This window comes from Suncus etruscus, chromosome 11 (assembly GCF_024139225.1).
Source record: "Suncus etruscus isolate mSunEtr1 chromosome 11, mSunEtr1.pri.cur, whole genome shotgun sequence".
NCBI classification, from domain to species: domain Eukaryota; kingdom Metazoa; phylum Chordata; class Mammalia; order Eulipotyphla; family Soricidae; genus Suncus; species Suncus etruscus.
In genome coordinates, this window is record NC_064858.1 from 105,215,644 (window position 1) to 105,242,047 (window position 26,404).

A 26,404-nucleotide genomic window follows, 5' to 3' on the forward strand; every position below is an offset into this window, starting at 1 on the left:
CACAAGGTGGAGCGACTGGCTTGTTGGTGAACAGCTTGCAGTGTTGAGTTTCTGGCCTGCTATTCCTTCCCAATTGTATGTAGATTATTCCTGCATCAGAATTGCTGCTGGACTTGTGTCTTGCCCTACCTGGATTGGGGGCATAGAAATGAATCCCTCTCCCTCTCTGGAGATTGTGGAACATATAACCAATGATTTCACAGTGAAGACTATGGATTTGGAGCACAAAAGTTCCTGAATCGGTTTTCTAAAGAATGAGGTACCACCACCTTATATGCTTTATTTAAAGATTAAATAAGGGGGGCAGAGAGATAGCACAGCAGTAGGGCATTTGCCTTGCACGCGGCCAAACTGTGATGGACCCGGGTTCTATTCCCGGCATCCCATACGGTCCCCAAGCCTGCTAGGAGCAATTTCTAAGTGCAGAGCCAGGAATAACCCCTGAGCACCTCTGGGTGTGGCCCAAAAATCCAAAAAAACTAAGATAAAATAAAGATTAAGGTAACACATGAGGGCCAGAGCAATGTTTGAAAACAGAGCAAAGGTGTGATCCCTGACATTGCAGGAAGAAGTGATCCCTGATGACCACAGGTGTGGCATGAAAGTGCCTGATTTGGTGCCTTCTACAAGATAAATGATATGATACAGTCCCCCTTTTTCTTGCAATTAATTCCCTGGGATCAATTTCTATATGAACCAATTTTGTTTACTTCAAGAAGGCCTCTCCATGCACATACAAGAGAACAAAGTCTGATGACTTGATAACAATGTTTCATATGTAATTCACCTCAAAAAGAAAATCAGGGCCAGAGAGATAGCATGGAGGTAAGGTGTTTGCCTTTCATGCAGAAGGTCATTGGTTCAAATCCCGGGATCCCATATGGTCCCCCGTGCCTGCCAGGAGTAATTTCTGAGCATGGAGCCAGGAGTAACTCCTGAGCACTGCTGGGTGTAACCCAAAAACCACCAAAAAAAAAAAAAAATCAACAAAATTTAAGAATCAAAACTTTTCCATACATTTTCCTTTTAAACTCTAATATAGTGTTTAAAACAATTTTGAACTTCCAGTCTGACTGGCCTGGTAAGATTGTCTTGCTATAACTCTCTAAGGGAAATCCATTCCATTGGTCTCAAAACAAGAATATCTGTGGGCAGAACCAGATATATCAAGTTACTTAATATATGCAACTCTCTACTATTAGGTATTTTCAAACTTATTTTTTCTTTCTTTACTTTCTCAGGCCCCTTAACAAATTCCCCTGCTCTCAAACCAAACAACAACAAAAGAAGTGGGGGTAGTTACCTCAAAGTGCTAGTGCTCATGTCTTGCAAACTAATGATCAGATTTGATCCTTAATACCTTAGAACCACAGTGAGTTCTTAGCACTGTCACTTATGGGCCCATCACCACCAAAACCAAAAATGTTTATAATTAACTATATTTTATTGAGTATTCACTATGCTATTTGTTGAAAGCTCTAAGGCACATATAGCAAAGAGCAGTTTTCTGTTCAAATGATATGACTCCTTTGAGAATAATATTGGATTTTATGGCTTAAGCACCACACAATGTTATCAGTAATCCCACTCCTAAAATTCAAGTGTAGAAGGCCGTAGTGGTAGCACAGCAGTAAGGCATTTGCTTCACATGAGGCCAACACAGGACAGACCCTTGTTCAAATCCTAGAATCCCATCCCATATGGTCCCCCAAGCCTGCCAGAAGTAACTTCAGAGCACAGAGCCAGGAGTAACCCCTGAGCGCTGCTGGATGCGACCCAAGAATCAAAAAAAAAAAAAAAAGGAAAGGAAAGAAAAAAAAAAGAGGAAGGAAGGAAGGAAGGAAGGAAGGAAGGAAGGAAGGAAGGAAGGAAGGAAGGAAGGAAGGAAGGAAGGAAGGAAGGAAGGAAGGAAGGAAGGAAGGAAGGCTCAGCTTCACTTCTAGTGATCTTTGTTTAAAAAAAAGTCAAGTGTAGAAAACTTAATTTAGCTAGCTCTTTTTTTATGTTTGTTTCTTTGATTTTTAAGCATAGCCATGCTAGGGGCTTACTCCTGGCTGTATTTAGGATTCAATTCCGGGAGGTTCAGGGGACTAGTCAGCTGTATGCAAGGCAAATAAATACCCTACCAGCTATAAGATTATCACTCTGAGCCCTAGTAAATTAATCAAAAAGAAAGGTCAAGTTATTTCTATTTTTTATTTTGGAGGCATACCTGGCAGTGCTCAGGTCTTACTCTCTGCTCAGAGATCACTACAGGTGTGCTCAAAAAAACCTATGGGTTGGGGCCGGAGCACAGAGGTAGGGTGTTTTCCTTGCATGCAACCGACCCAGGCAGACCCGGGTTCAATCCCAGCATCCATATGGTCTCCCGAGCCTGTCAGGAGCAATTTTTGAGCGCAGAGTCAGGAGTAACCTGAGCACCGCTGAGTGTGGCCCCCAAAACAAAACAAAACAAAACAAAACAAAAAACACCTAAGGGGATCAAACGTGGGTTGGCTGCACACAAAGTAAGCAACGTACTTGCCATCTATCTCTCTGACCCCAAAAGTTCACTATATTACCATTCAAAATGAACTCTTAGTAAGAATCAAATGGCTTAATATTAGAATGGTACTCAGAAATTATAAATAAGTAGGGCCAGAGTGACAGTACAACAGATAGCATATTTGTCTTGTATATTGTCAACCTGGAGTCAGTCCTCTGCATCCCATAATCTCCTCCACTGGGTACAAAGCCAGGAGTAAACCTTGAGCACCACCGTGTATGGCCCAAACTACAATAAAAAATAGAATTATGAAAAAGAGAAACTATTTTATAAAGAGAAGCAGAATAATAAAGTTTTTATATACTTTGGTTACAAGTCCTAAAAAGTTATGTGAGATATGTAAACCATCAAGTCAGAAGACAAAGACAACATCTCAAAAAGCTACAAATAAGAGTGTAGGCTTTGCAATGCCAGAGGCCTGGGTTCAAAACCAACACTGGCACTGACAGGAGCAATCACAGAGCACAAGACAGGTGAGCACCACCAAGAGTGGCCCCCAAAAGTAGGAGCAGAGTGAAAGCTTAAAGAGCTAGAACAGGGGAAGGTTGTACTGGGGAAGGGGGGTGTTCTTTTTTATAACTGGAAGCCAGCTACAAACATGTTTGTAATCATGGTGCTTAAATAAAGGTATTATTTTAATAAATAAAAAAATGTTTAAAGCTGGAACACATGCTTCTTATCATTTTACTCCAGGCACTGCCAGGACCCAGCCTAGCAGTCTGTATTTGAATGACTCTGAAAATAGTCAACGTGCTGGTATTGTCACGGAACTTTGTGTTAACAACTTCAGACACACAATATCATTTCTTACCACCATGGCTGTATCCCTGGTTTCCTCCAATCCTTCATCCAGATCACTCAGCGGTTCAAGGTCCAAATCCTTTTCCTTCTCTTTTTCTATTAGTTCCTTTACTTTTTTCCTTCTGTTTTTACCACTCCCATATATACCAATGTCAGTTCGAGGACTTAGCACCTACAAAAAAAAACAAAAAACAAAAACAAAACAAAACACTTAAGTTCTGGCTTTAAAAAAGTATTAAGAGCAGCAAATAACAATAATAAAAAAATCGAGCCCAGAGAGATAGCACAGCGGTGTTTGCCTTGCAAGCAGCCGATCCAGGACCTAAGGTGGTTGGTTCGAATCCCGGTGTCCCATATGGTCCCCCGTGCCTACCAGGAGCTATTTCTGAGCAGACAGCCAGGAGTAACCCCTGAGCACCACGGGGTGTGGCCTAAAAACCAAAATAATAATAATAATAATAATAATAATAATAATAATAAATTACCGACCATTATGAAGAAAACAAAAGATAAATTTATTGTGTCTTAGGCATTTTAACAAGGACTTTATCTAGTTGGTCCTTACAACTTTCTGAAGTGAGTTATTATCTGCACTTTACAGATAAGAAAAACAGGCTCAGTAGAGAAACAACGTGCATAAGGACATAAGGCTGCCAATTAAGGAGTCAGTCCTCAAGTACAAAACTATTTCATTCCAAAACTATGCTCCTAAATGTTCAATTGCTCTAAATAAAGAGCAAGGAATATTCAAATCTATGCTCTACAAAGTAAGGTCTTCCTTCAGTGACAGGGTCCAACATAAGACTGGCTGACTGGGCTGATGGGCTGAAGCCTATGCCAGAGACCTACCTGAGTTCACTATGTAGAACAGCTGTGTATGGCCAAAAATCAAAAGCAAACAAAAAGAAGCAAAGTAACTAGCTTTCTGAGATACAGCACATAATGAACCAGAAATAAATGAGCCTAAGACTCCTTTTCATTGCGTGTCTGTGTGTGTCTCTGTGTGTGTGTGATTATGCACATCCCATACCTACAGATGCTCCTAACTCCGCACTCAGGAATTATTCCTGTTAGTTCTCAAAAATGGAACACCAGGGATCAAATCCAGGTCAGGCGCATGCAAGGCAAATAAATGTCCTACCCACTGTACTATATGACCTCAAGTATCCTAGTTTTGGGTCAGCATTCCATGTAAGACCATAAACACTACAGATAACCTTCAGCTTAGGTGCTTTTTATGAAGGCATAGACATAGGTATATGAAAACTAGTCTTCACCTGTAGCAATGTATGACTAGAATTCTTCTTCAGAAAGGTCCGCCCAGTTCGTTCTCTCCAAGCCCGAGCTGCAGCTACCTGGGATTCGACTTGAGGCAATGCATCCAGCCGCACAGGGATAGGACGCCCTTTAGCAGATAAGCTCTCCAGCTGCTCCAAATAAGCATAGTTGCTGCCACTCTGAAAAACAAAATTTACTCACACAACTTCATAGAATTTGGTTAACAACAATAATATTGTTTAAAAGCCTAATAAAGATTAGTTTTGGGGCTACACCCAGTGATGCTCAGGGGTTACTCCTGGCTATGCGCTCAGAAATCGCTCCTGGCTTGAACCATATGGGATGCTGGGGGATCGACTAGCAGTTCATCCTAGGTCAGCTCATGCAAGGCAAACACCCTACCGCTTGCACCACCACTCTGGCCCCATCTTTTAAAATATTTATGAGATAGGACCTCTAGACAAACCCAAACCAACTATGTGCAAGGCAATCATGCCACCCAATGATTGAGGGGCCAATCTCTTAAGCCCCTCAAAACAATTTTTTGTTTGTTATTTTGGGGGGGGCACACCTGGTGACGCTCTGGGGTTACTCCTGGCTCTGCACTCAGAAATCACTCCTGACTTGGGGGGGGGGCATATGGGACATCTGGCTCTACACTCAGAAATCACTTCTTGGCAGGCTTGGAGGATCAGATGCTGGGAATCAAACTCAGGTCATCTGAACACAAGGCAAATGCCCTACCCACTGCGCTATCATTCCAGCCCCAAGAAAATATTTCTAGAATTAGATAATCCTACAGGGTTCTCTTAAACCTCTTTATACTTGCAGATAATCAGAACTACTGACAACCTCTAATATCTGATAAAGTGGCAGATAACCTCTTTTCAACCTCTCTGTACTTGCAGAGGACCACGAGTTCCAGATTGGCAGGTAGAGATGGACCTCAGTGCCCTAAATGTTCTATCAGTATTCCACTGAAAGACAAACATCTCATCCAAAATCTGTTTTCCTCATTTTTCTAACTACAAAGCAGTTTTAGTTCAGCCAGCTTCTTCCATTTTATAATAAAAACCAAAAACCAAAAAACAAACAAACAAACAAACAAAAAAACAAAGAAACCCCTTTGTTGTTTATAACTATGCCTGGTAGTGCTTAAACCTTACTGCTGGTGGGGCTCAAGGGACCAAATATGGTGCTGGGAACGAACTATGTAAGGCAAGTGGCCAGCCCCTACTTCCTTACTAACAATTTCAGTATTCCCACAGAATGAAGTCATTATTGGTTTTAGGATTTACTTTAAATTTAAATTACTAAGTAATATAATCACTATAAAAGAAAAGGAGGTTATTAACAAGTAACTCATACAAGAGAGTTGGCACAAGCATCTGAAGTGGTTTGACAGCCTTAGGAACAACTTAAAGTGGTATCCTTAGACTAGCATTTCCTAGCAGGCAATAAAACAATTCCTGTAAAAAACTATATTCCCTCATAACATTCATTATTATTCATAGGCTATTAAGGGAAGGCATCATCGCTAAATAGTGACATTCCAGTAAGAGGTTATTTCCCATGTACTAACTGACTCATTTGTGTAGAAATTTATCTTGAAAGTTATAAGAAAATATGATGAAAAATAAACCAAAAAGCAACATAGGGAAAATGTTTAAATAATGAGATGGTTCTAGCTAAGAGATTATTATAATGATGTAATAAATCACCATGCTTTGGAGGCTGGAGTGATAGCACAGCAGTAGGGCATTTGCCTAGCTCGAGGCTGACCCAGGACAGGCATGGGTTTGATCCTGAACACCCCATATGGTTCTCAGAGCATGCCAGGAGGGCAAAGCCAGGAGTAACCCCTGAGCGCCACCGGTGTGGCCCCAAAACAAACAAATATCATTATGCTTTGAAGATTAAAAAGACTGCTAATTTGAAAAGAAAGCTCAGATAGAAAAACAAGGGTCAATGGGGCCAGAGTGACAGCATAGCAGGAAGGACATTTGATTTGCACACAGCAGACCCAGGTTCGATCCCTGGCATTCCACATGATCCCCACAGAGCCAAGAGAAACTCCTGCACACTGACTGGGGTAAAACAAAAACAAAAAGGGGGAGTCAAGAAACTAGATATTCAACATTATCTGTTAAAAAAAAAAAAAAAACCTCAACTAATATGTATAACTGCCTTGTAACCATAGTGTTTAAATTCTTAAAAAACAATCAATAGAAGTTATTTAATACTACTCCTTTTCATTACCAATTGGTCATTTACTTACAAAATACCCTATAATAAGCAGAAACACAACGAAGCCTGTTCCCAAGTCTTGTATCCTGAAGAAAAGGTTGTAAACTGAACTTGTCAACTTTATCTAGAGCCTACAAATTCAATGTTTCCATTGAAGAAAAGGGTGTGGTCGAAGACAAGTTTCTCGAAATTACTCAGGAAACAAATAATGACAGCTATCTGTGACTGTGACACAGGTTCTATGAATGTACCTGTGACAATTATAAACTGAATCAACTGAAGATTTTTCAAATATTTGAGAAAAACTGCCTCCTACACCATGTTCGTGAACGTGATGTGACAGTTGCAGGACTGAAGAAGATACAGGAACTTCCTTTCTCATGGTGGAGAGTCACAGTCTGAATGAGAAGAACCCCCTGCAGATCCTACTGACTCAACTTTCTTTTTTCTATTACCATAATTTTGCAAAATACTACTAGGTGCTAATTAATGATTTTTATAACTCACAGGAAATACATTCAAGCAATTTTCAGCAACATATAAGGTGCCCTGGCCCCTCCAGGAAGAAGCCCTAAACAACACCTGTGTGGTCAAAAATTGACAAGACCAGGGGCTGGAGCGGTGGTGCAAGCAGTAGGATATCTGCCTTGCACACACTAACCTAGGATGGACCATTGTTTGATCCCCTGGCATCCCATATGGTATCCCAAGCCAGGAGTGATTTCAGAGCGCATAGCCAGGAAGTAACCCCTAAGCATCACCATGTGTGGCCCAAAAACCAAAAAAAGACAAGACCAGTTAAAGTACGGTGAGTAAGGTCTTTTATGCAGCCAACGAAAGTTGATATCTAGAATACCCAAGTCCTTTCAGGAGGGATCCCTGAGCACAGAGCCAGGATTAAGCACTGAGAAATAAATGCTAGGTGTGATCTTCCCACAAAAAGTAATTGATAAATATGGTGAAAAATCCAATAGAAGTGACTTGTTATTTGAGTTAAATAAACATCAATTTCTTGCATACATCTTTCAATGCAGGATCAAAAGAAAAAAGGCCATGTTTGTTTTTTTTTCGCTTTTGTGCCACATATGGCAATACTCTATGCTCAGGGGTCATTCCTGGTGATGTTCAGGGACCACATGAGATGTTGGGGAATTGAACTCAGGTCGGCCATATGCAAGGCAAAAGCCCTATACCTGCTGTGCTATTCCTCCTTGCCACCCCCCACATAAAAAGGACACATGCTTAATAGGTGGTATTTATTTTAAAATATGGGACTAAAATAAAGCAATCTTTATAAATTATTATTATGGTTGGGGGCCATACCCATTGATGTTCAGGGCTTATTCCTGGCTTTGTACTCAGGAAGCACTTCTGGTGAAGTTTGGTGAACATGTGGAGTCCCAGGGATTGGATTTGGGTTGGCTGTGAGCTAGACAAATGACCTACCTGTTGTACTATCATTCAGTCCCCTACACATTATTTTAACATGCACTCTATCCAGAGACAGCATTATCTCAGTGACCAAATAATTTGAAAGTCTCTTTACCTGAATAGCTTCCACTTTGCTTGTCCATTCTCTAGCCTTTTGTAAAGCTTCTTTAAGAGATAACACATTGGGAAGAAAGGCTGGAATATTCTTAGCTTCATTTACAATGCTTTCTAAACTTGCCATGCTGTGTCGTGGTCTAAAAGAAAAAAAAAAAGAAAAAAAAACAAGGTAGATAAATGAAGAAAAGTCAAAAAACCAATATCACTTTAATCAAGTGATTTTTAAGTCTCTTTACACTTGCAGGTTAGCGCCAGTCTAAAAAAAACACTGGTAGTCAATTGGCAACAAATGTTTCTTAGGTAGGCAGTAAAAAAACTCCATTCTTGGCACAATTCTATAGTAAAGCACCTACTGCCTTATTTTACAAGTAAACTAACTGAAATAAGCTAAATTAATTCCCCCAAAAATTAACTCAATGGGCCAGGAAAATAGTACAAGGAGTAAGGCACTTGTCTTGTACGTGACCTACTTGGTAGCACCAACAGTCCCCTAAGCATCACCAAGGGTGATCCCTGAGCACAGAGCCAGAAGTAACCCTAAAAACAGCCAGGCTTGATCCAAAACCATCCCCCTATACCCAACAAAAAGAAGTAATTTAAGGTAATAAATGTTATAGCTGAAATAATGAATTAGTGTCAAATCCCATGCTTTTCATGACACTAAACTACCTCTACTTTTTAATCCTCCACAGTATTTAAAAGTTAAAAATGTTTACCAACAATTAATATTAAATAACTAATATTAAAACTACACTTACTAGTAACATATATTTGAGAAAATAAAATACAAATCTTATCCTCAACTAATCAACTGTAAGAATTGGAACTGTGGTTATTTTTCTCAGCAGCAGAAAAACATGCTTCCTATGTATGAGGCGTTAGGTCTGAATACCAGTATCTAAAAGCAAAACAAAACTATACTTTTTATTTTTATTATTTATTTTTCAGGTTTGAGGGTCACGCCCAGAAGAGCTCAGGAGTTACTCCTGGCTTTCAGGCTTGGGGACCATATTAGATTGAATCCGATTGGTGGAGAGTCAGGAATAAGTCCTGAGCACTGCTGGGTGTGCCCCCCTTCCCAAAACAAAAACAAAAACCTAAGTAAGTAAAAATTTAAAAGGAATGAAGTCTTGATTTTGTAAAACTTGTGGAGGTAGGAATAATATAGAGTTATATTATACCACGGTATGTAGAAAGATAATGGAAAGACAACCCAAATATATAGCAGGAAGACCTATTGACTTGGCGGATGAAGGGGTCCTAGATGTAACCTCTTAGCTTACTTATTCTTTTGGAATATAAATTAATAAGGAAAACTGGGTCTAGGGCAGGAATGAGATAGCTGAAAATATACAAATGGGCAGAGAAGACATATTCCATTGGAAAACTAAACAAGCATGGCAAAGATACACAGCCCAAGAAACAAAGTATGTATAAAATAATCAGGAAGATGAGTGGGAAAATATAAGTCAAAGGTAAGGAATGAAGCTAAGTATTTAAGCAAAATCTAAAATCAGAGGTCCAAATTTTTTGGCCCCTTTGCAGAAAATAAAACCATCCAACATGGGCTGGATAGATAGTATAGAGGTAAAGCACACAATAGTTGAACCCAGTTCAAATCCCTGGCACACAGACATATATATGATCCCTCAACCACTGCCAGGGCTCACTCCTGAGTATGAAGCCAGGAAGAGCCTGTAAGTACTGCTAGCTATAGAAGACCCACTTGACCATACCCTGCTCCCCACTTTTATTTTTTAATTTTCATCGTATCCAGTGAAACCTAGTTTCCTTTTTAGTCTTGGTTTGGGGCCACACCTGCCAGGCCTTACTTATGGCTGTGCTAAGGGATCACTCCTGGTTGTGCAAGAATATATGCCATATCAGGGGTCAGCTATATGCAAGGTAAGGACCTTTTCCTTCATGCTAGCCCCATAAATCTACTTTAAAGCAAACGAAGGCACTACTATTACACCCAAGTTACTACAATCCTCTCAAAATCATTCCAAGCCATGGCAGTACTACCAACTTAGAGAAACACTGGAGAGACCAGGCAGGACCTTTCAGATCAAGTTAAGGACATAGGACTTCGTCCTAAAGGGAATGGCAAACAGTGAAAAGGCTTTATGCAAGGGCATCAAACAGCAGTACTTTACAAAAATGCTCACTGCATCATGAAGAAGCAGACCCATTTTGCCATGATATAGGCCAGCTAGACAGCAGGTCTCTCCACCCCAACAAAGAATAATAATGAGAAACACTGGGGTCGGAGCAGTGGCTCAAGCGGTAAGGCGTTTGCCTTGCATTGACCTAAGATGGACCACGGTTCGATCCCCTAGTGTTGCATACAGTTCCCGAAGCCAGGAGTGATTTCTCAGTGCATAGCCAGGAGTAACCCTGAGCACCACCGGGTGTGGCCCCAGAACAGGACAGGACAGGAAAGGAAAGGGGAAAGGGAAAGGGAGGGGGGAGGGAGGGAGGGAGGGAGGGAGGGAGGGAGGGAGGGGTAATTACTCCGCTGTCTGGCCTCTAGTGTTTTTAATTTAATAAAGAGGTTAATAGCCAGACTGCTACTCAGCGGGTGGGGGTGCTTGCACAAAGCCAACCTGGGCTTGATCTCTGGCATTCCATATGGTCCCCCAAACATGGTCAGAAATGGAGTAATCCCTGACAAGTGCTGGGTGTGACCAAAAACTCCAAATATTTTTTAAATCCTTAAAAAAAAAAGAGGTAACAAGTCACCAATATGTGTTCACCTTGCCTGTAGGCAGACCTTAGCCTTCTCTTCCCATCGCTCAGAGACTGTAAGGAGTTCCTGTAGTTCAGCCATTGCTTTCTCCACAGCATGGTGGGGAGCTAATCCCACCCCGGAGTCTATCAGTTTCTTCATGACGTCCAAAGTGACTTGTTGTGGATCTGACAAGGTCAGTCTAACTTCATCCAACCATCGAGCCTGTTGCAGCTCTTGCTTTAGTCGTGCTAATTCAGGTAACTCCACATAGAGACTAGAACCCATATCTATCAACAGCTGGAGTTTGGAAGAGTCTGGGGTTTCGTCCATCATGGCCTCTTGAGCTCGTTCATGAAATTCTTCCACATCATCAAGCAGATTCTAAAAAGGTCAAAACAAAAAATATTTTTGAAACAAAACAAATTTAAAAGATATAAAATGTATATAGACTAGTCACAATAGAGGCAACTATCAAATTCTAGATCTAATAATCTCACCATAAATTACCTAACAGGTATAATAGCTAAACACATAAAGATGCTTCTTTGTAGTCATTTACATTCTTTGGGGGGGGGGGGGTGCCGCACATCCAGCAGCAATCAGGAGTTACTCCTGGCTCTGCTCAGAAATCGCTCCTGGTAGGCTTGGGGGACCATATGGGATGCCGAGATTAGAATCACCGCCCTTATGTATGTAAGGCAAATGCCTTACCTCCATGCTATCTCTCCGGCCCCTTAAAATTGTGATTAAACAAAATCAACTATGACCAGGTTAAGAGAAATAATAGAGTGGATAAGGTACTTGGGCTATGCCAGAATCACAAAGTCCTCTGAACACTGCCAGGAACTAACTCCTAAGAACAGAGTAAGGAGTAAGCCTTGAATGTGGCAGCCAGATGTGACACAACAACCAAAAACCAAAATAAACAGCTAATGAATGTCTTAGGCACAGCATGATTCCAGGCATTAAATAAAATAAGCAAAGTTCTTATCTAATACACACAGCCAGACACTAACTATATAAATGTTTATTGAAATAGTTCTAAGTGACATGAACCAAGTAAAATGAGGAGATAGAGACAGGAACCAAACCATATGAAGATCATAGAAAAACAATTCAGAAAAAGCAACTAACAACTGCAAACACATTTGAAGAATTATTATTATCTTGGTGTTCAGTTTCTAAGTGGATAAGGAACTGTTGGAAAAGGAAAAATATATTTAGACTAGAACAAGTCGGAAAACACAGTATCTGTTGTTTAAAATGCAGATGGATTTCACCGTAATGATCCAGAGGAGAAGGAGGGCTTAATGAGAGGGAATTGACATTTGATTTACGTTTTATAAAACAAATCTGCACTCTGATTACACTAAAAAAAAAACAACTGTTGGGACAAAAGAAGGGAGACCAGTGAAGAGGCTATTAAGGTCAGAGAATTAGTAGTAGGCCTCACACATGGCCGACTTGGGTTCAATACCTACTACCTTATTTAGACCCCTGAGAAGTGTGGAGAAATATCCCTGAAAACATGCCAGGAAAAAGCCTGCAGACAGCTGGGCCCCCCAAAATAAAACAAATTAACAAGAGGTTACTCAGATCATCTGAGGAACAGATTATAGTGGTGTAAGAGCAACGTTTCTCAATGCTTCCAACCTTGTTTCCTTTCTGTGTTCCTCCTAGTGTCATGCCATGATCTTCCATGATTTTCGCCTTGGTCCCCTTGAATAGCCCAGGGACCCACACAGAACCATATGATTGCTCAACTGAGAAAAGCTGTTTCTGAACAATAGCATTCTGAACAATGGCAATCATGACAGTTCACTTTGGGGTTTTTCTGGGATATAAAAGCACTTGTAAAGAGGGTATATTAATGGAAATAAAGAAACCAATAATTCTGTTCCAGGGACCAGAGCGATTATTACAACTTGTCTTGCATGAGGCCAAAGTGGGCTCAGTCCTCACACCACATATGGTCCCCCAAGCCTGTCTAAAGTGATTCCTAAATGCTGCGCCAGGAGTTAACCCCTGAACACTGCTAGGTGTGGTCCAAAGAACAAAACCAAAAAAAGAAAAGAATTCTGATTCTTTTTTTTAACTTTATTGATTGACATATTGATTTGGTTTTTGGGCCACACCTGATGTGCTCAGGGGTTACTCCTGGCTCTGCACTCAGAAATTGCTCCTGGAAGGCTCAGGGGACCATATGGGATGCCAGAATCGAACCGGGGTCCCTCTGGGTCGGCTGCATGCAAGGCAAAAGCCTTACCACTGTACTATCTCTCCGGTCCCACAATTGATTCTTGAAAAAGCTTTGTTGTTTTTGTTTGGGTAGTGGACACACTGGTGGGGCTCCAGGGATGACCCAGTTTGGTGATCCTGGGATGCTCTAGGCAATATGCAAGGTACCACAAACTGCCAAGAACTAAATCTGGCCCTCTTACATGCAAAGCTCGTGCTCAGTCACTGAGTTATCTCTCTGACCTAAATTAAATGCTTTAATTGGGGCTGGAGCGATAGCACAATGGGTAGGGCACTTGTCTTTTATGCAGCAGACCTAGGACCAACTCAGGTTTGACCATATAAATACATTAATTAATAAGGCTTTAATTAGGGGCTGGAGTACAGTGGTTAGAGAGCTCTTATATGCAACTGAACTGGGGTTCAATCCCCAGAACCCCATATGGTCCCTTAAGTTTCCTGGTAATAACCCCTGAGCAGAGCTAGGAGTAAGCCCTGAGTACAGTTGGGTATGACTTTTTTTTTTTGCCCCCCCCCCACCCAAACCAAAATCCAAAACAATAAAAATCTTAAAATGAGGGGCCGGGAAGGTGGCGCTAGAGGTAAGGTGTCTGCCTTGCAAGCGCTAGCATAGGACGGACCGGACCGCGGTTAGATCCCCCGTGTCCCATATGGTCCCCCCAAGCCAGGGGCAATTTCTGAGCGCATAGCCAGAAGTAACCCCTGAGCGTCAAACGGGTGTGGCCCAAAAACCAAAAAAAAAAAAAAATCTTAAAATGATATGGTTCCATGATATCCAATACCTTGCTTAAGGCTCTTAAGGGTTTTTTTTTTTTTTTTTTTTTTTTGGTTTTTGGGCCACACCCCGCGGTGCTCAGGGGTTACTCCTGATTGTCTGCTCAGAAATTGCTCCTGGCATGTACGGGGGACCATTTGGGACACCAGGATTCGAACCAACCACTTTTGGTCCTGGATTGGCTGCTTGCAGGGCAAACACCACTGTGCTATCTCTCCGGGCCCAAGGCTCTTAAGTTTGACCCCTGGAACCTCAGGGAATAGAAGGAAGATGTGTGTGAAATTTAGGATGCCCTTTATTATTTTTGTCTGGTTTCTTTGTATTTTGGTTGTTGTTGGATTTGGGGGTGGGGGGGCACACCTGACGATGTTCAGGAATTACTTCTTGTGGTCTCAGGGAAAATGGGAGGCTGTGGATAGAACCTGGGCAGCCATGCAAAACAAACACCCAACCCAAGCTTTACACTGCTCCAGCCCCTGGGATGTCTTTGAGTCTGTGAAAGGAAAATATAAAGTATGCACCTTGGATAGACATGCTGCTTAAATGAAGAAATGAAGAAAAGTTGGACGTTTTAAGATATAGGTAATACTAAGTGTCACTGTAGAAATAACAAGACAGTAGGTTCCCAAGTAAAGGCCAAGACTCATAAAATAGACCAACATTTAGAAAATTAAGCTTAGCAGCAAACAACACCATAAGAAAAGAATTTGTAACTGAGTTAAGAAAACAAGTGTGAGTCACAAATATTCAAAGAAAGTTTTCCAATAGTAAACGAATGGTATAAAAATTCTGTGCTTAAATACATTAAGACAACTGATAATAAAGTTTACATGTCTATAACTTTGAGAATAACCACAGCTTTCTATTTTACCCACTATCAAATATATCATGAATTTCCAAAAGATTACTGAGCAAATTAAAACAGACACTTCTGAGATTTTACACATTCATTAGAAAATATAAAGACCTGATAATTTCCATTTTTATAAGCTCATAAACCAATTCTTTTAACTCGTTCATTGCTTCATATTTAGATCTATGTTAAACAGGGAATAGAGACCAGGTCTACTATTTCCATTTTTTTGGTTTTTGTTTTGTTTTGTTTTTTGACTTTTGGGCCACACCCGGTGATGCTCAGGGGTTACTCCTGGCTATGCGCTCTGAAATCACTCCTACCTTGGGGGACCATATGGGACTCGGGAGGATCGACCAGCAATCCGTCCTGGGTCAGCTGCGTGCAAGGCAAATGCCCTACCGCTGCACCATCACTCTGGCCCCACTATTTCCGTATTTTAAAAAAATTCTCAACTAGTCTTATTTGAGGAATTTCAAAAAGAAAACAGACTGAGAATGGAACCAAAAGATTTTACATTTTGACTGCCTAGATACAGATTGACAATACAGTGGGTAGGAAGTCTGCCAACCTAAGTTCAATCCCAAGTGTGGGTAAATATGTAAAGGGTTGGAGGAGAGATATAGCAAAGAGGATAGGGTGCATGCCTGTCATATTGACAACCAGGATTTGATCCCTGGCATCCCACATGGTCCCCCAACCACTGTCAGAAGTCAACCCTGAGTGCAGAGCCAGGAGTAGGCCCTGAGCAACAATAGGTGTGGTCCAACTCCCCAACCCCAAAATAATAGCACATGCTTGAAAAAAAAATACTAGATATCAAACAACTACAAAAATAAAATAGTTTAAGTATACTCGTCTCTTCACAATAACCAATATGCAATAGAATGTTATCCAAGAAAAGAAAGTAATACTCCACCTTTACTTGTCGAGCTTGGCTGATGACACACGGAAGACTAAAAAGCTGTTGAACAAAAGCCTTCAATTCTTCCACTGTTAGTTTGGTCCGAGTCCTCCCACTATCTGGGTTCTGCCTGATGTGAAATAATAGTGATGCATTAAGTAACATTTAGAGTCACTCTGATATTAAAGAGGCGTACTCTGGTCCAGTTTTGAACCTTTGATACTGCAGATCAGAACCAGTCCATGGACCAGCAAATGTGGGCACGGTGCTTATACTACTGTTTTGAACCAGACTGACACTGATCTATAGCCTGGCAGCTGAAAACCTCTGTTCTAGTCTGTATGGCATACTAACTTGAAGCAATTTCAGAATGTCAGGGTTGAAGAGCTCTAATGCAATGGTGACCATTTATAAAGATGTTTAACTCTTTTTTTTTGGGGGGGGGCCACACCCGGTGACGCTCAGGGGTTACTCCTGGCTATGCGCTCAGAAGTCACTCCTGGCTTGGGGGACCATATGGGACACCGGGGGATCAAACCGCGGTCCATCCAAGGCTAGCGCAGGCAAGGCAGGCACCTTACCTCTAGCTCCACCGCCCGGCCCCATGAGATGTTTAACTCTTAACAATTTGAAGATTCAATTCTCCAAGTCACCGTTCTTCCTACTTTACAAGTATTGATAATTTGAAGCATTCAGTACATTCCTCCAGTAAAATGTTAGTATCACTGATAAAATTAAACCCTTTGTCTCAGAACATTAAAATGTTGAACAAAGTCTTGAAGAACAGTGTCATGACTTATTATTTTTCCCTGCCTTGCAGCAGATTGCCCAGTGTCAATACCAAATGTCCCACAAGCACTGAGCACGATCCTGTCAACTGTGTTGTCTTCATCTGTTGATATTGCAATCAAGCTCCAATGGCAACAAACGTGTATATGAAGGCAACAAAGAGGGCACTGCAAAGAAATGTGTGCCATGAGCAGTCATCCCAGACAAGCACCCACTGAAGGAGTGCAAACCTTAGTGAACACCACACAGTACAAGCATTACAAGCTGAGAAGCAACCTCCAGTGGAGACCAAAGCCAGGCATATGTAGAGCCTCTTATCAATACAACAAAAAGGACAATGAGATGTTTGAACCAGGCCAGCTCTATAGACATACCCTTATCTTGAATGAGATGTAAACTGAAAGTTTATGGCTACCCCGACCTACTAAGCACAAAGCTGGCCATCTCAGGAAGAGATGATTGAACAAGCCCCCACTTGCTGAAGCCATTCTTGCCGCTTCCATCATTCAGAATCACCATTTACCCAATGGCCTGCCACATCACCGACTCTACGATTCCCTGTGGGGACACAGATGTGGCCATACTGCAGGTACACTGGTTGTTGAGCCAGTATCACCAGGGTCTCTTTTTGGAATAAGTACAGGCAACCTTCCCCATATCTTGCTTCTTCTGGAAAGCTTGGCAACTCTAACACAAACAGTCATCATGTTCGAAATGGGCCTTCTTCCAAGAGACCCTACAGCTGAGTATATGCCCCTAAAATTCAAGTATCATCGCTTTGAATTTTGTTCAGTGCAGTTAAACACTCCAATTTAACAAGCTGGATATATAACAAGAGCTTAGTAAAGCTTCTGCCATTGTATTCATGACTTCATTGATGATGCAGTTATTTTCACAAATGAGTTTGCTACTGTTCTTTTTTCTTCTCTTTCCATTTTATTTATTTATTTATTTATTTATTTATTAATTTATTGGTCTTTGGGTCACATTCGGCAGAACTCAGGGGTTACTTCTGGCTCTATGCTCAGAAATCGCCACTGGCAGGCATGGGGGGACCACATGGGATGCTGGGATTCGAACCACCGTCCTTCTGCATGATAGGCAAACGCCTTACCTCCATGCTATCTCTCCGGCCCCTCCATTTTACTTTTTTTTTTTTTTTTTTGGTTTTTGGTTTTTGGGCCACACTCGGCAATGCTCAGGGGTTACTCCTGGCTGTCTGCTCAGAAATAGCTCCTGGCAGGCACAGGGGACCATATGGGACACCGGGATTCGAACCAACCACCTTTGGTCCTGGATCGGCTGCTTGCAAGGCAAACGCCACTGTGCTATCTCTCCGGGCCCTCCATTTTACTTTTTTTTTTTTTTTCATATGGAACGCTTCACGAATTTGCGTGTCATCCTTGCGCAGGGGCCATGCTAATCTTCTCTGTATCGTTCCAATTTTAGTATATGTGCTGCCGAAGCAAGCACCCATTTTACTTTGTCTGCCTTGCCAGCGCTAGCCTAGAACGGACCGCGGTTCAATCCCCCGGCGTACCATATGGTCCCCAAGCCAGGAGCAACTTCTGAGCACATAGGTAGGAGGAACCCCTGAGCGTCACTGGCCCAAAAACCAAATAAATAAATAAATAAATAAATAAATAAATAAATAAATAAATAAATAGGGGGGCCGGAGAGAGAGCATGGAGGTAGGGTGTTTGCTTTGCATGCAGAAGGCGGTGATTCGAATCCCGATATCCCATATGGTAACCCAAGCCTGCCAGGAGCAATTTCTGAGCATAGAGCCAGGAGTAACCCCTGAGCGCTGCCGGGTGTGACCCAAAAACCAAAATAATAATAATAAAAACAAAAACAATAAGAAACAGAGTGATAGCACAGTGGGCAGAGTATTTGCCTTGCTTGCAGCTGACCAGGGTCAATCCCCAGCATCCCATATGGTCCCTCAAGCCTACCAGAAGTAATTCCTGAGTGCAGAGCCAGGAGTAACCACTGAGACTACAGGGTGTAGCCCAAAACAACAAAAACAAATAAAAAAATCCACAATGAAGTAAAGGGGAAAAGAATACAAATAAAAATGTGGAGAAAAAGGGGGCTGGAGAGATAGCACAGCATGGCTATAGGGCCTTGCATTCTGAGGACCCAGGAGAAACCCGGTTTGATTTCCGGCATCCCATATGGGGCCCCAGCCTGCCAGAGGACATTTCTGAGTGCAGAGCCAGGAGCAGCCCCTGAACACTGCTGGGTGTGGCCCAAAAACCAATCAGTCATATGGGAGTTCAATTTCCAGTTTATTGAGGAATCTCCATATTGTTTTCCATAAAGGTTAGATTAGGCAGCATTCCCACTAGCAGTGAATAAAAGTTCCTTTCTCTCCACATCCCTGCCAGCACTGCTTGTTCTTGTTCTTTGTGATGTGTGCCAGTCTCTGTGGTATAAGGTGGTACCTCATTATAGTTTTGATTTGCATCTCCCTGATGATTAGTGATGTGGAGCATTTTTTCATGTATCTTTTGGCCATTTGTATTTCTTCTTTAAGGAAATGTCTGTTCATTTCTTCTCCCCATTTCTGATGGGGTTAGATGTTTTTTTCTTATTAAGTTCTGTCAGCACCTTGTATATTTTTTATATTAGTCCCTTGTCTGATGGGTATTGGCTAAACAGTTTCTCCAATTTTGTGGGTGGCTTTTGAGTCTTAGGCACTATTTCCTTTGAGGTGCAGAAGCTTCTCATCTTAATATAGTCCCATCTGTTTATCTCTGCTTTAATTTGTTTGGAGAGTGCTGTTTCCTCCTTGAAGATGCCTTTAATCTCAATGTCATATAGTGTTTTACCTATGTATTTTTTAATATACCTAATGGTTTCAGGTCTGATATCCAGGTCTTTAATCCATTTGGATTTGATCTTTGTGCATGGTGTTAGATGGGGGTCTGAGTTTGCTTTTTTGCAAGTGGCTAGTCAGTTGTGCCAAAGCCACTTGTTGAAGAGGCTTTCCTTGCTCCATTTTTGGATTTTTTGACTCTTGTCCCATATGATCCAGCCATTCCACTCCTAGAGATATACCCTAGGAACACAAAACTACAATACAGAAATGCCTTCCTCACACCTATATTCATTGCAGCGCTATTTACAATAGCCAGACTCTGGAAACAACTAAGATGCCTTTCAACAGATGAATGGCTAAAGAAACGGTGGTACATATACACAATGGAATATTATGCAGCCACCAGGAGAGATGAAGTCATGAAATTTTCCTATACATAGATATACATGGAATCTATTATGCTGAGTGAAATAAGCCAGAGGTCTCGAGAGAGATAGATGCAGAAACTCACAGAAACTCTTCTATGGGTTTTAAGAAAAATTAAAGATGAGGGGGAAGGTGGGGGAAGAAAATTTATTACAACTCGAAGCTCCTCCTGATCTCTCTTCTCTCTCCTCCCCCCACTCTCTCTGCACCCCCTCCTCCCTCTCCCTCTCCCCACCCAAGGGCTCAAGGCCCCCACCAAGATCCTCAAGCTTTGGATCTCAGCCTTAAGGGTACCTATGCTAAAGACTAAACTGGAGAAGGCCCACATTAAGGAGCTTGAACAGAGCCTATATTAATTAAAGACGTACTTTAATAAGGCCCAGAAACAATAGAGTTAAGGGCTGGAAGGGCTCACAATTTAAAGCTCACCATAAAGAGTGGTAAACAGTGGTAGGAATAACTATACAAACAACTAGCATGACAATATTAAAGAATGAGAGCAGTAGAATGCCTGGTGCAAATACAGGCAGGGGTGCAAGAGGAGGGGAGGCATTGGTGGTGGTAATGTTGCACTGGTGAAGGGGGTTATTCTGTTTATGACTGAAACCCAACTACAAACATGCTTGTAATCATGGTGCTTAAATAAAGATATATATATAATAATATATAATAAATATATATAAATAGATATATAAATAAAAAACAATTCATCAATAAATAATAGTTAAAAATAAGATGTGAAACAATTATTTAGAAACAATTATTTTTGTGTGTCCCCTTTCTAAAAAAAAGAGTTCTAAGAGGGCTCAGCATTACAAGTGCCTCATACTTCTGAGGCCACAGGAGGCCAAGCATTGAATCTCTGGCACCACAAAAAAGCTTCCCCTGCATCAAGATTACTCACTGCTGCCACCTACCTTTAGCATATAGTATGTTTATTTACAAATACTGATCACACACCTATGATATGTGAAGCACCGTCCTAAATAAGAAAAATCAAGACTAACTGTAAAAAGAAGTTGTATAATCACAGAGGTTAAGATTGATTGTAAAAAGAAGTTGTAGAGGGCCCGGAGAGATAGCACAGCGGTGTTTGCCTTGCAAGCAGCCGATCCAGGACCAAAAAAAGGTGGTTGGTTCGAATCCCGGTGTCCCATATGGTCCCCCGTGCCTGCCAGGAGCTATTTCTGAGCAGACAGCCAGGAGTAACCCCTGAGCATCGCCGGGTGTGGCCCAAAAAACAAAAAAGAAAACAAAAAAGAAAAGTTGTAGAAAAATTTCTAACACCTGGAGACTAAACAACAGCTCAACAAGAGCTGAATCAAAGAAGAAATCAAGAAAGAAATAGATTCCTTGAGACTTATGATAATAAAGAAACAAATTACCAAAATATATGGGACACAACAAAATTAGCATTTAGGGGGAAACTCAGCAATGCAGGCCTACATAATGAGAGAAGATAAAATCAACAACCTAAAGGCACATCTTAAAATATCTAGAAAACTGGGGCCGGCGAGGTGGCGCTAGAGGTAAAGTGTCTGCCCTGCAAGCGCTAGCCAATGAAGGACCACAGTTCGATCCCCCAGTGTCCCATATGGTCCCCCCAAGCCAGGGGCAATTTCTGAGCGCTTAGCCAGGAGTAACCCCTGAGCATCAAATGGGTGTGGCCCGAAAAAAAAAATCTATATATATAGATATATATATAGATATCTGGAAAACCAACAGCAAAGGAACAGAAACACAGCAGAAGAAAAGAAATTATAAAAACCATAGCAGAAATCAAAAATATAGAAATAAAGAAAACAAAACAAAGACTGGATTTAACAAGGAGCTGGTTTTTTTTTTTTTTTAAATAAGAAACAAGACAGCAACTGTTGTCAAAACTCACAAGGAAAAAAAAGGAAATACTCAAATAAATCAGATCAGAAATGAAAGGGGAAAGATTACCCCCTGAGAGCTTATTATAAACAACTATACTCTCTTAAGCTAGAAAACCTACCTTCTAAAGAAGCTAGAGAACAGATTTCTGGAAAAATATAATCTTCCAAAACTGAATGAGGAGGAAATAGAAAGCCTAAACAGGCCAATCACAAATAAGAAAATTGAAACAGTAATTAAAAAACTCCCTACGAATAAAAGTCCAGGACCTGACAGTTTTACCAGTGAGTTTTATCAAACATTCTGAGAAGAGTTACTACTACTGATTCTGAGACTCTTCCAAAATATTCAAGAGACGGGAATCCTCCCTAATACCTTCTATGAAGCTAACATCATGTTTATTCCCAAAGCTGACAGACACTACAAAGAAAGAATACTACAGACCAATCTCACTGATGAGCATTGATACAAAAATCTTGTATTTTGTTTGTTTTGTTTTTGGGTCACACCCGGCAGTGCTAAGGGGGTTATTCCTGGCTCTATGCTCAGATATCGCTCCTGACAGGCTCTGGGAACTATATGGGATGCCGGGATTCGAACCATCGAGCTTCTGCCTGTAGCCTTACCTCCATGCTCTCTTTGGCCCCGATACAAAAATCTTTCAACAAAATCTTAGCAAACCAAATCCAACAATGCATCAAAAAGATCATACATCATGACCAACTGAGTGTCATCACAGGGATGTAATGCAAATCAACTTCATACACATCAGTAAAAAGGAGGATAAAAACGCAGTATCAATTGATGCAGAAAAACATATGACAAAATCCAGCACACTTTCATGATTAAAACCCTCATAAAACAGGTGTGGAAGGAATCTTAATCTTCCTCAAGAAGCTACCTATAAAAAGCCCACAGCCAACATTTTTCTTAATGGTTAAAAACTGAAAACATTTCCACTAATGTCAGGCACTAGGCAAGGATGTCCGCTGTCTCCACTCTTACTCAATATAGTATTAGAAGTCCTAGCAAGAGCAATCAGTTAAGAGAAGGAAACAAAAGGAATCCAAATAGAAAAAGAAAAACTATCTGTATTTGTGGATGACATGATGATATATATTGAAGACCCTATAGTCTAACAAAAGCTCCTAGAAACAATAAACCAATACAGCAAAGTGGCCAGCTGTTGCATTAAATAATTAGTGATGGTGGTGGATGGATGAATCTTTCTCTGCCATCCCAGGCCACGTGGCTCCGCAACCCCCATCCAGCTGGCGGGTCCCAGGTTTAGGTGAACTGCAGAATCAGACTCATCCAGAGACAGGCATCAGGAAGCATCAACTTTATTCATGCCCTATTCACCACATGTGTGGCTTATATCATAACCTTTCAAGCACAGCCATTCTTCACTAGCCCTGCATCTTAACTCCTTTCAGCCATCTTCCCTTTGACTCCATGCTGGCCAAAGACCAAAAGGGCAAAGACCCGAGAGCCAGAGAGCCAGGCAAAAGCCCTAATCCCCTCTGGTCCATAACTTATCTACCTTTTCCAAGACCCCTCCCAGGAATGGGTGGGGTCTTGCAGGTAAGGTCAAGTTACCTAGGGAGAAAGGGTGGGGGATGAGGCTTCAGCCAGCTACAAAGTCAATACACAAAAGATAGTTACATTCCTTTATACAAAGAACGACTCAGAAGAGAATGAGACCAAAGAGTCTAACCCACTTAAAATAGTGTCCAGGGGCCAGAGAGATAGCATGGAGGTAAGGCATTTGCCTTTCATGCAGAAGGTCATTGGTTCGAATCTCGGCATCCTATATGGTCCCCCGAGCCTGCTAGGAGGGAGCGCTGCTGGTGTGACCCAAAAAAACTAAAAACTAAAAAATAAATAAATAAATAAATAAATAAGTAAATAAATAAATAAATAGTGTTCAAAAAATATCAAGTACCTAGGAATCAACCTAACAAGAGAGGTAAGAAACCTATATCATGAAAACTTCAAAACACTTAAGAAAGAAACTGAGTAAAGAAATTGACTAAGACCTAAGGCTGGGGGTCTCAAACTCAATTTACCCGGGGGCCTCAGGAGGCAAAGTTGGGGTGATCCTTGAGTGCAAAGTCAGTAGTAAGGCTTGAACATTGGGGGGAGGGGGATTTTGACCCAAACAACTAAAACAAAACAAAAAAGATTCTTCTAGGGCAGGGCCACAAAATGTTGTACAGAGGGCCGCAAATGGCTCGCAGGCCCGAGTTTGAGACCCCTGACCTAAGGAAATAAAAGAACATTTCATATTCATGGATTGGAAGAATCAAGTTTATCAAAATGACCATCTTACCTAATGCAATCTCTATTCAAAACTTCAGACAACATTCTTCATGGATTTAGAACAGTCAGTTATAAAATTTGTGTGGAACCATAAAAAACTTGGTCCAGGAGACTGAGACCCCCCACGTCAGGCGGGTCTTAATGGCCGGCCGGGCATCTCGGGCCCTGGGGGGCGGGCGGAGGAGGGAAACTCCTCCCTTTCAATTTTCAAACTGGAGAGGGAGCTCGCAGTTGGACCCAGAAGAGTGCACATGCCAGGAAAGCTGTCCCTCTTTTTCTCTGGATCCAAGTCTCTACCAGAGAAGACCTACCACTGCTTTGGCATTGACTTACTCCAAAGAGTACTCCCAACACCCAGGCGACTCAGCAACAGTCTGCATGCAGGGCAGATAGCTCTGCATTTAATGATATGCTGAAACTAGAGGATGCTCCACATCAGCCTGACATCAACGAAAGAAATGCACAGAATCCAGAGTCTTTAAATATAAAAGTCTGATACCAACTATAGCTAAAGTGTGAAAAAGTTTCACCGGGACCTTGAGAATGACTGGCGTTGGATAGACTGGTATGCCTGGAACCCAGAGTCTGTCTTATGCCAATAAACTTCTGGGGTGAGGCCTTTTTGTAATCAGGTCAAGAATTTTTTTTTCCATTTTCTCCATTTTTCTGGACCTTTGCAAACATTGGCGATTGCCACTATCACACCTTTACTATATTTTTTTACTCTTATCCTTTAAGGAAAAAAATACAACTTACTGAACTTAAAAACAAATTACTGTAGTAGAATGCCTGTCTCGATTACAGGCAGGGGATGGGAAGGGGGGAGGGGGTAATGTTGCACTGGTGAAGGGGGGTGCTCTGGTTATGACTGTAACCCAAATATGATCATGTTACTTAAATAAAAAATATATTTAATAGGGCCCAGAGAGATAGCACAGCGGCGTTTGCCTTGCAAGCAGCCGATCCAGGACCAAAGGTGATTGGTTCGAATCCTGGTGTCCCATATGGTCCCCCGTGCCTGCTAGGAGCTATTTCTGAGCAGACAGCCAGGAGTAACCCCTGAGCGCCGCCAGGTGTGGCCCAAAAACAAAACAAAAACAAAAACAAAAACAAAACAAAAAAAAATATATATATATATTTAATAAAAAAAAAAAAAAACAAGAAACCGGGAGGCATCTCATTAATTTTAAGCCATCGTGATTAAAATAGGATGGGAGTGGAACAAAGACAGAATAGATTATCCAGTGAAAAACCCCCAAGTGGGGGGCCAGCGCGGTGGCACTAGAGGTAAGGTGTCTGCCTTGCCAGAGATAGCCTAGGACGGACCATGGTGGTCTGATCCCCCGGCGTCCCATATGGTCCCCCCCCCCCCAAGCCAGGAGCGACTTCTGAGCGCATAGCCAGGAGTAACCCCTGAGCATTACCGGGTGTGGCCCAAAAAAACAAAAAACAAAACAAAAAAAAGAAATAAACCCCCAAGTATATGATGGTCAATCTTTGACAATAGTCAAGAGCTTGAAATGGAAAAGACAGTCTCTTCAACAAATGGTGTTGGAACAATTAGATAGCACGTGTAAGAAATTAAAGATCGACCCTTTTGTCATACCTTACACAAAAGTCAAGAAGTATTGATTAAAGACCTTGAGATTAGACCTGAATCCATAAAATTCACTGAGAACAACAGAGGCAGAACACTCTAAGACTTAGACCTCAAAGTAGACTTCAATGATAATGATGCCAATGACAAGTGCTATAGCAACAAATCTGAATAAAACGTACTACATCAAACTAAAAAGTTTCTGTATAGCAAAAAGAAACATGGGCTAAAATTAGAAGACAGCTAACTGAATGGGAGAAAAATTTTGCATGCAAAACTTCAGATAAAAGTTTGAATCTGGGGGGGGGGTCGCAAAAAAAAAAAGTTTGAATCTAGGAAATACAAAATCCTCAAAGGTTAATTAACTCCACAAAATCAAAAAACTCCATCAAAAATGGGGAGAGGAAACAGATTCTGATCTGAGGAAGACCTACAGATGGCCAACAGACACATGAAAAAATGCTGTCATCACTTATCATTAGGGAAATTCAAATCAAGACAACTAACTATGAGATATCAACTCACACCAATAGAAAAGATACATATCAAAAATAATGGAACAATCACTGTTGTAGGGATGTGGTGAGAAAGGAATTCTCATCCACTACTTGTGGAAATGTGAAAAAC

At 41.4% G+C, this 26,404-nt stretch overlaps 1 protein-coding gene and 1 non-coding gene across 2 annotated transcripts in view; both read right to left on the bottom strand.

The window, feature by feature from the left end:
- Positions 1–26,404, bottom strand: part of KDM5A (lysine demethylase 5A) — a 108,314-nt gene that overhangs the window by 31,382 nt on the left and 50,528 nt on the right. The window contains exons 18-22 of the mRNA XM_049783032.1: positions 15,957–16,071; positions 11,176–11,531; positions 8,418–8,556; positions 4,624–4,803; positions 3,357–3,518 (exon numbers count right to left, since the gene is read on the bottom strand). Of these exons, the coding sequence (XP_049638989.1) occupies positions 3,357–3,518; positions 4,624–4,803; positions 8,418–8,556; positions 11,176–11,531; positions 15,957–16,071 (952 nt within the window). The remainder of the gene's footprint in view (positions 1–3,356; positions 3,519–4,623; positions 4,804–8,417; positions 8,557–11,175; positions 11,532–15,956; positions 16,072–26,404) is intronic.
- Positions 18,097–18,203, bottom strand: LOC126023489 (U6 spliceosomal RNA). The gene has a single exon (XR_007500607.1). It is a non-coding gene; the product is annotated as a U6 spliceosomal RNA (small nuclear RNA).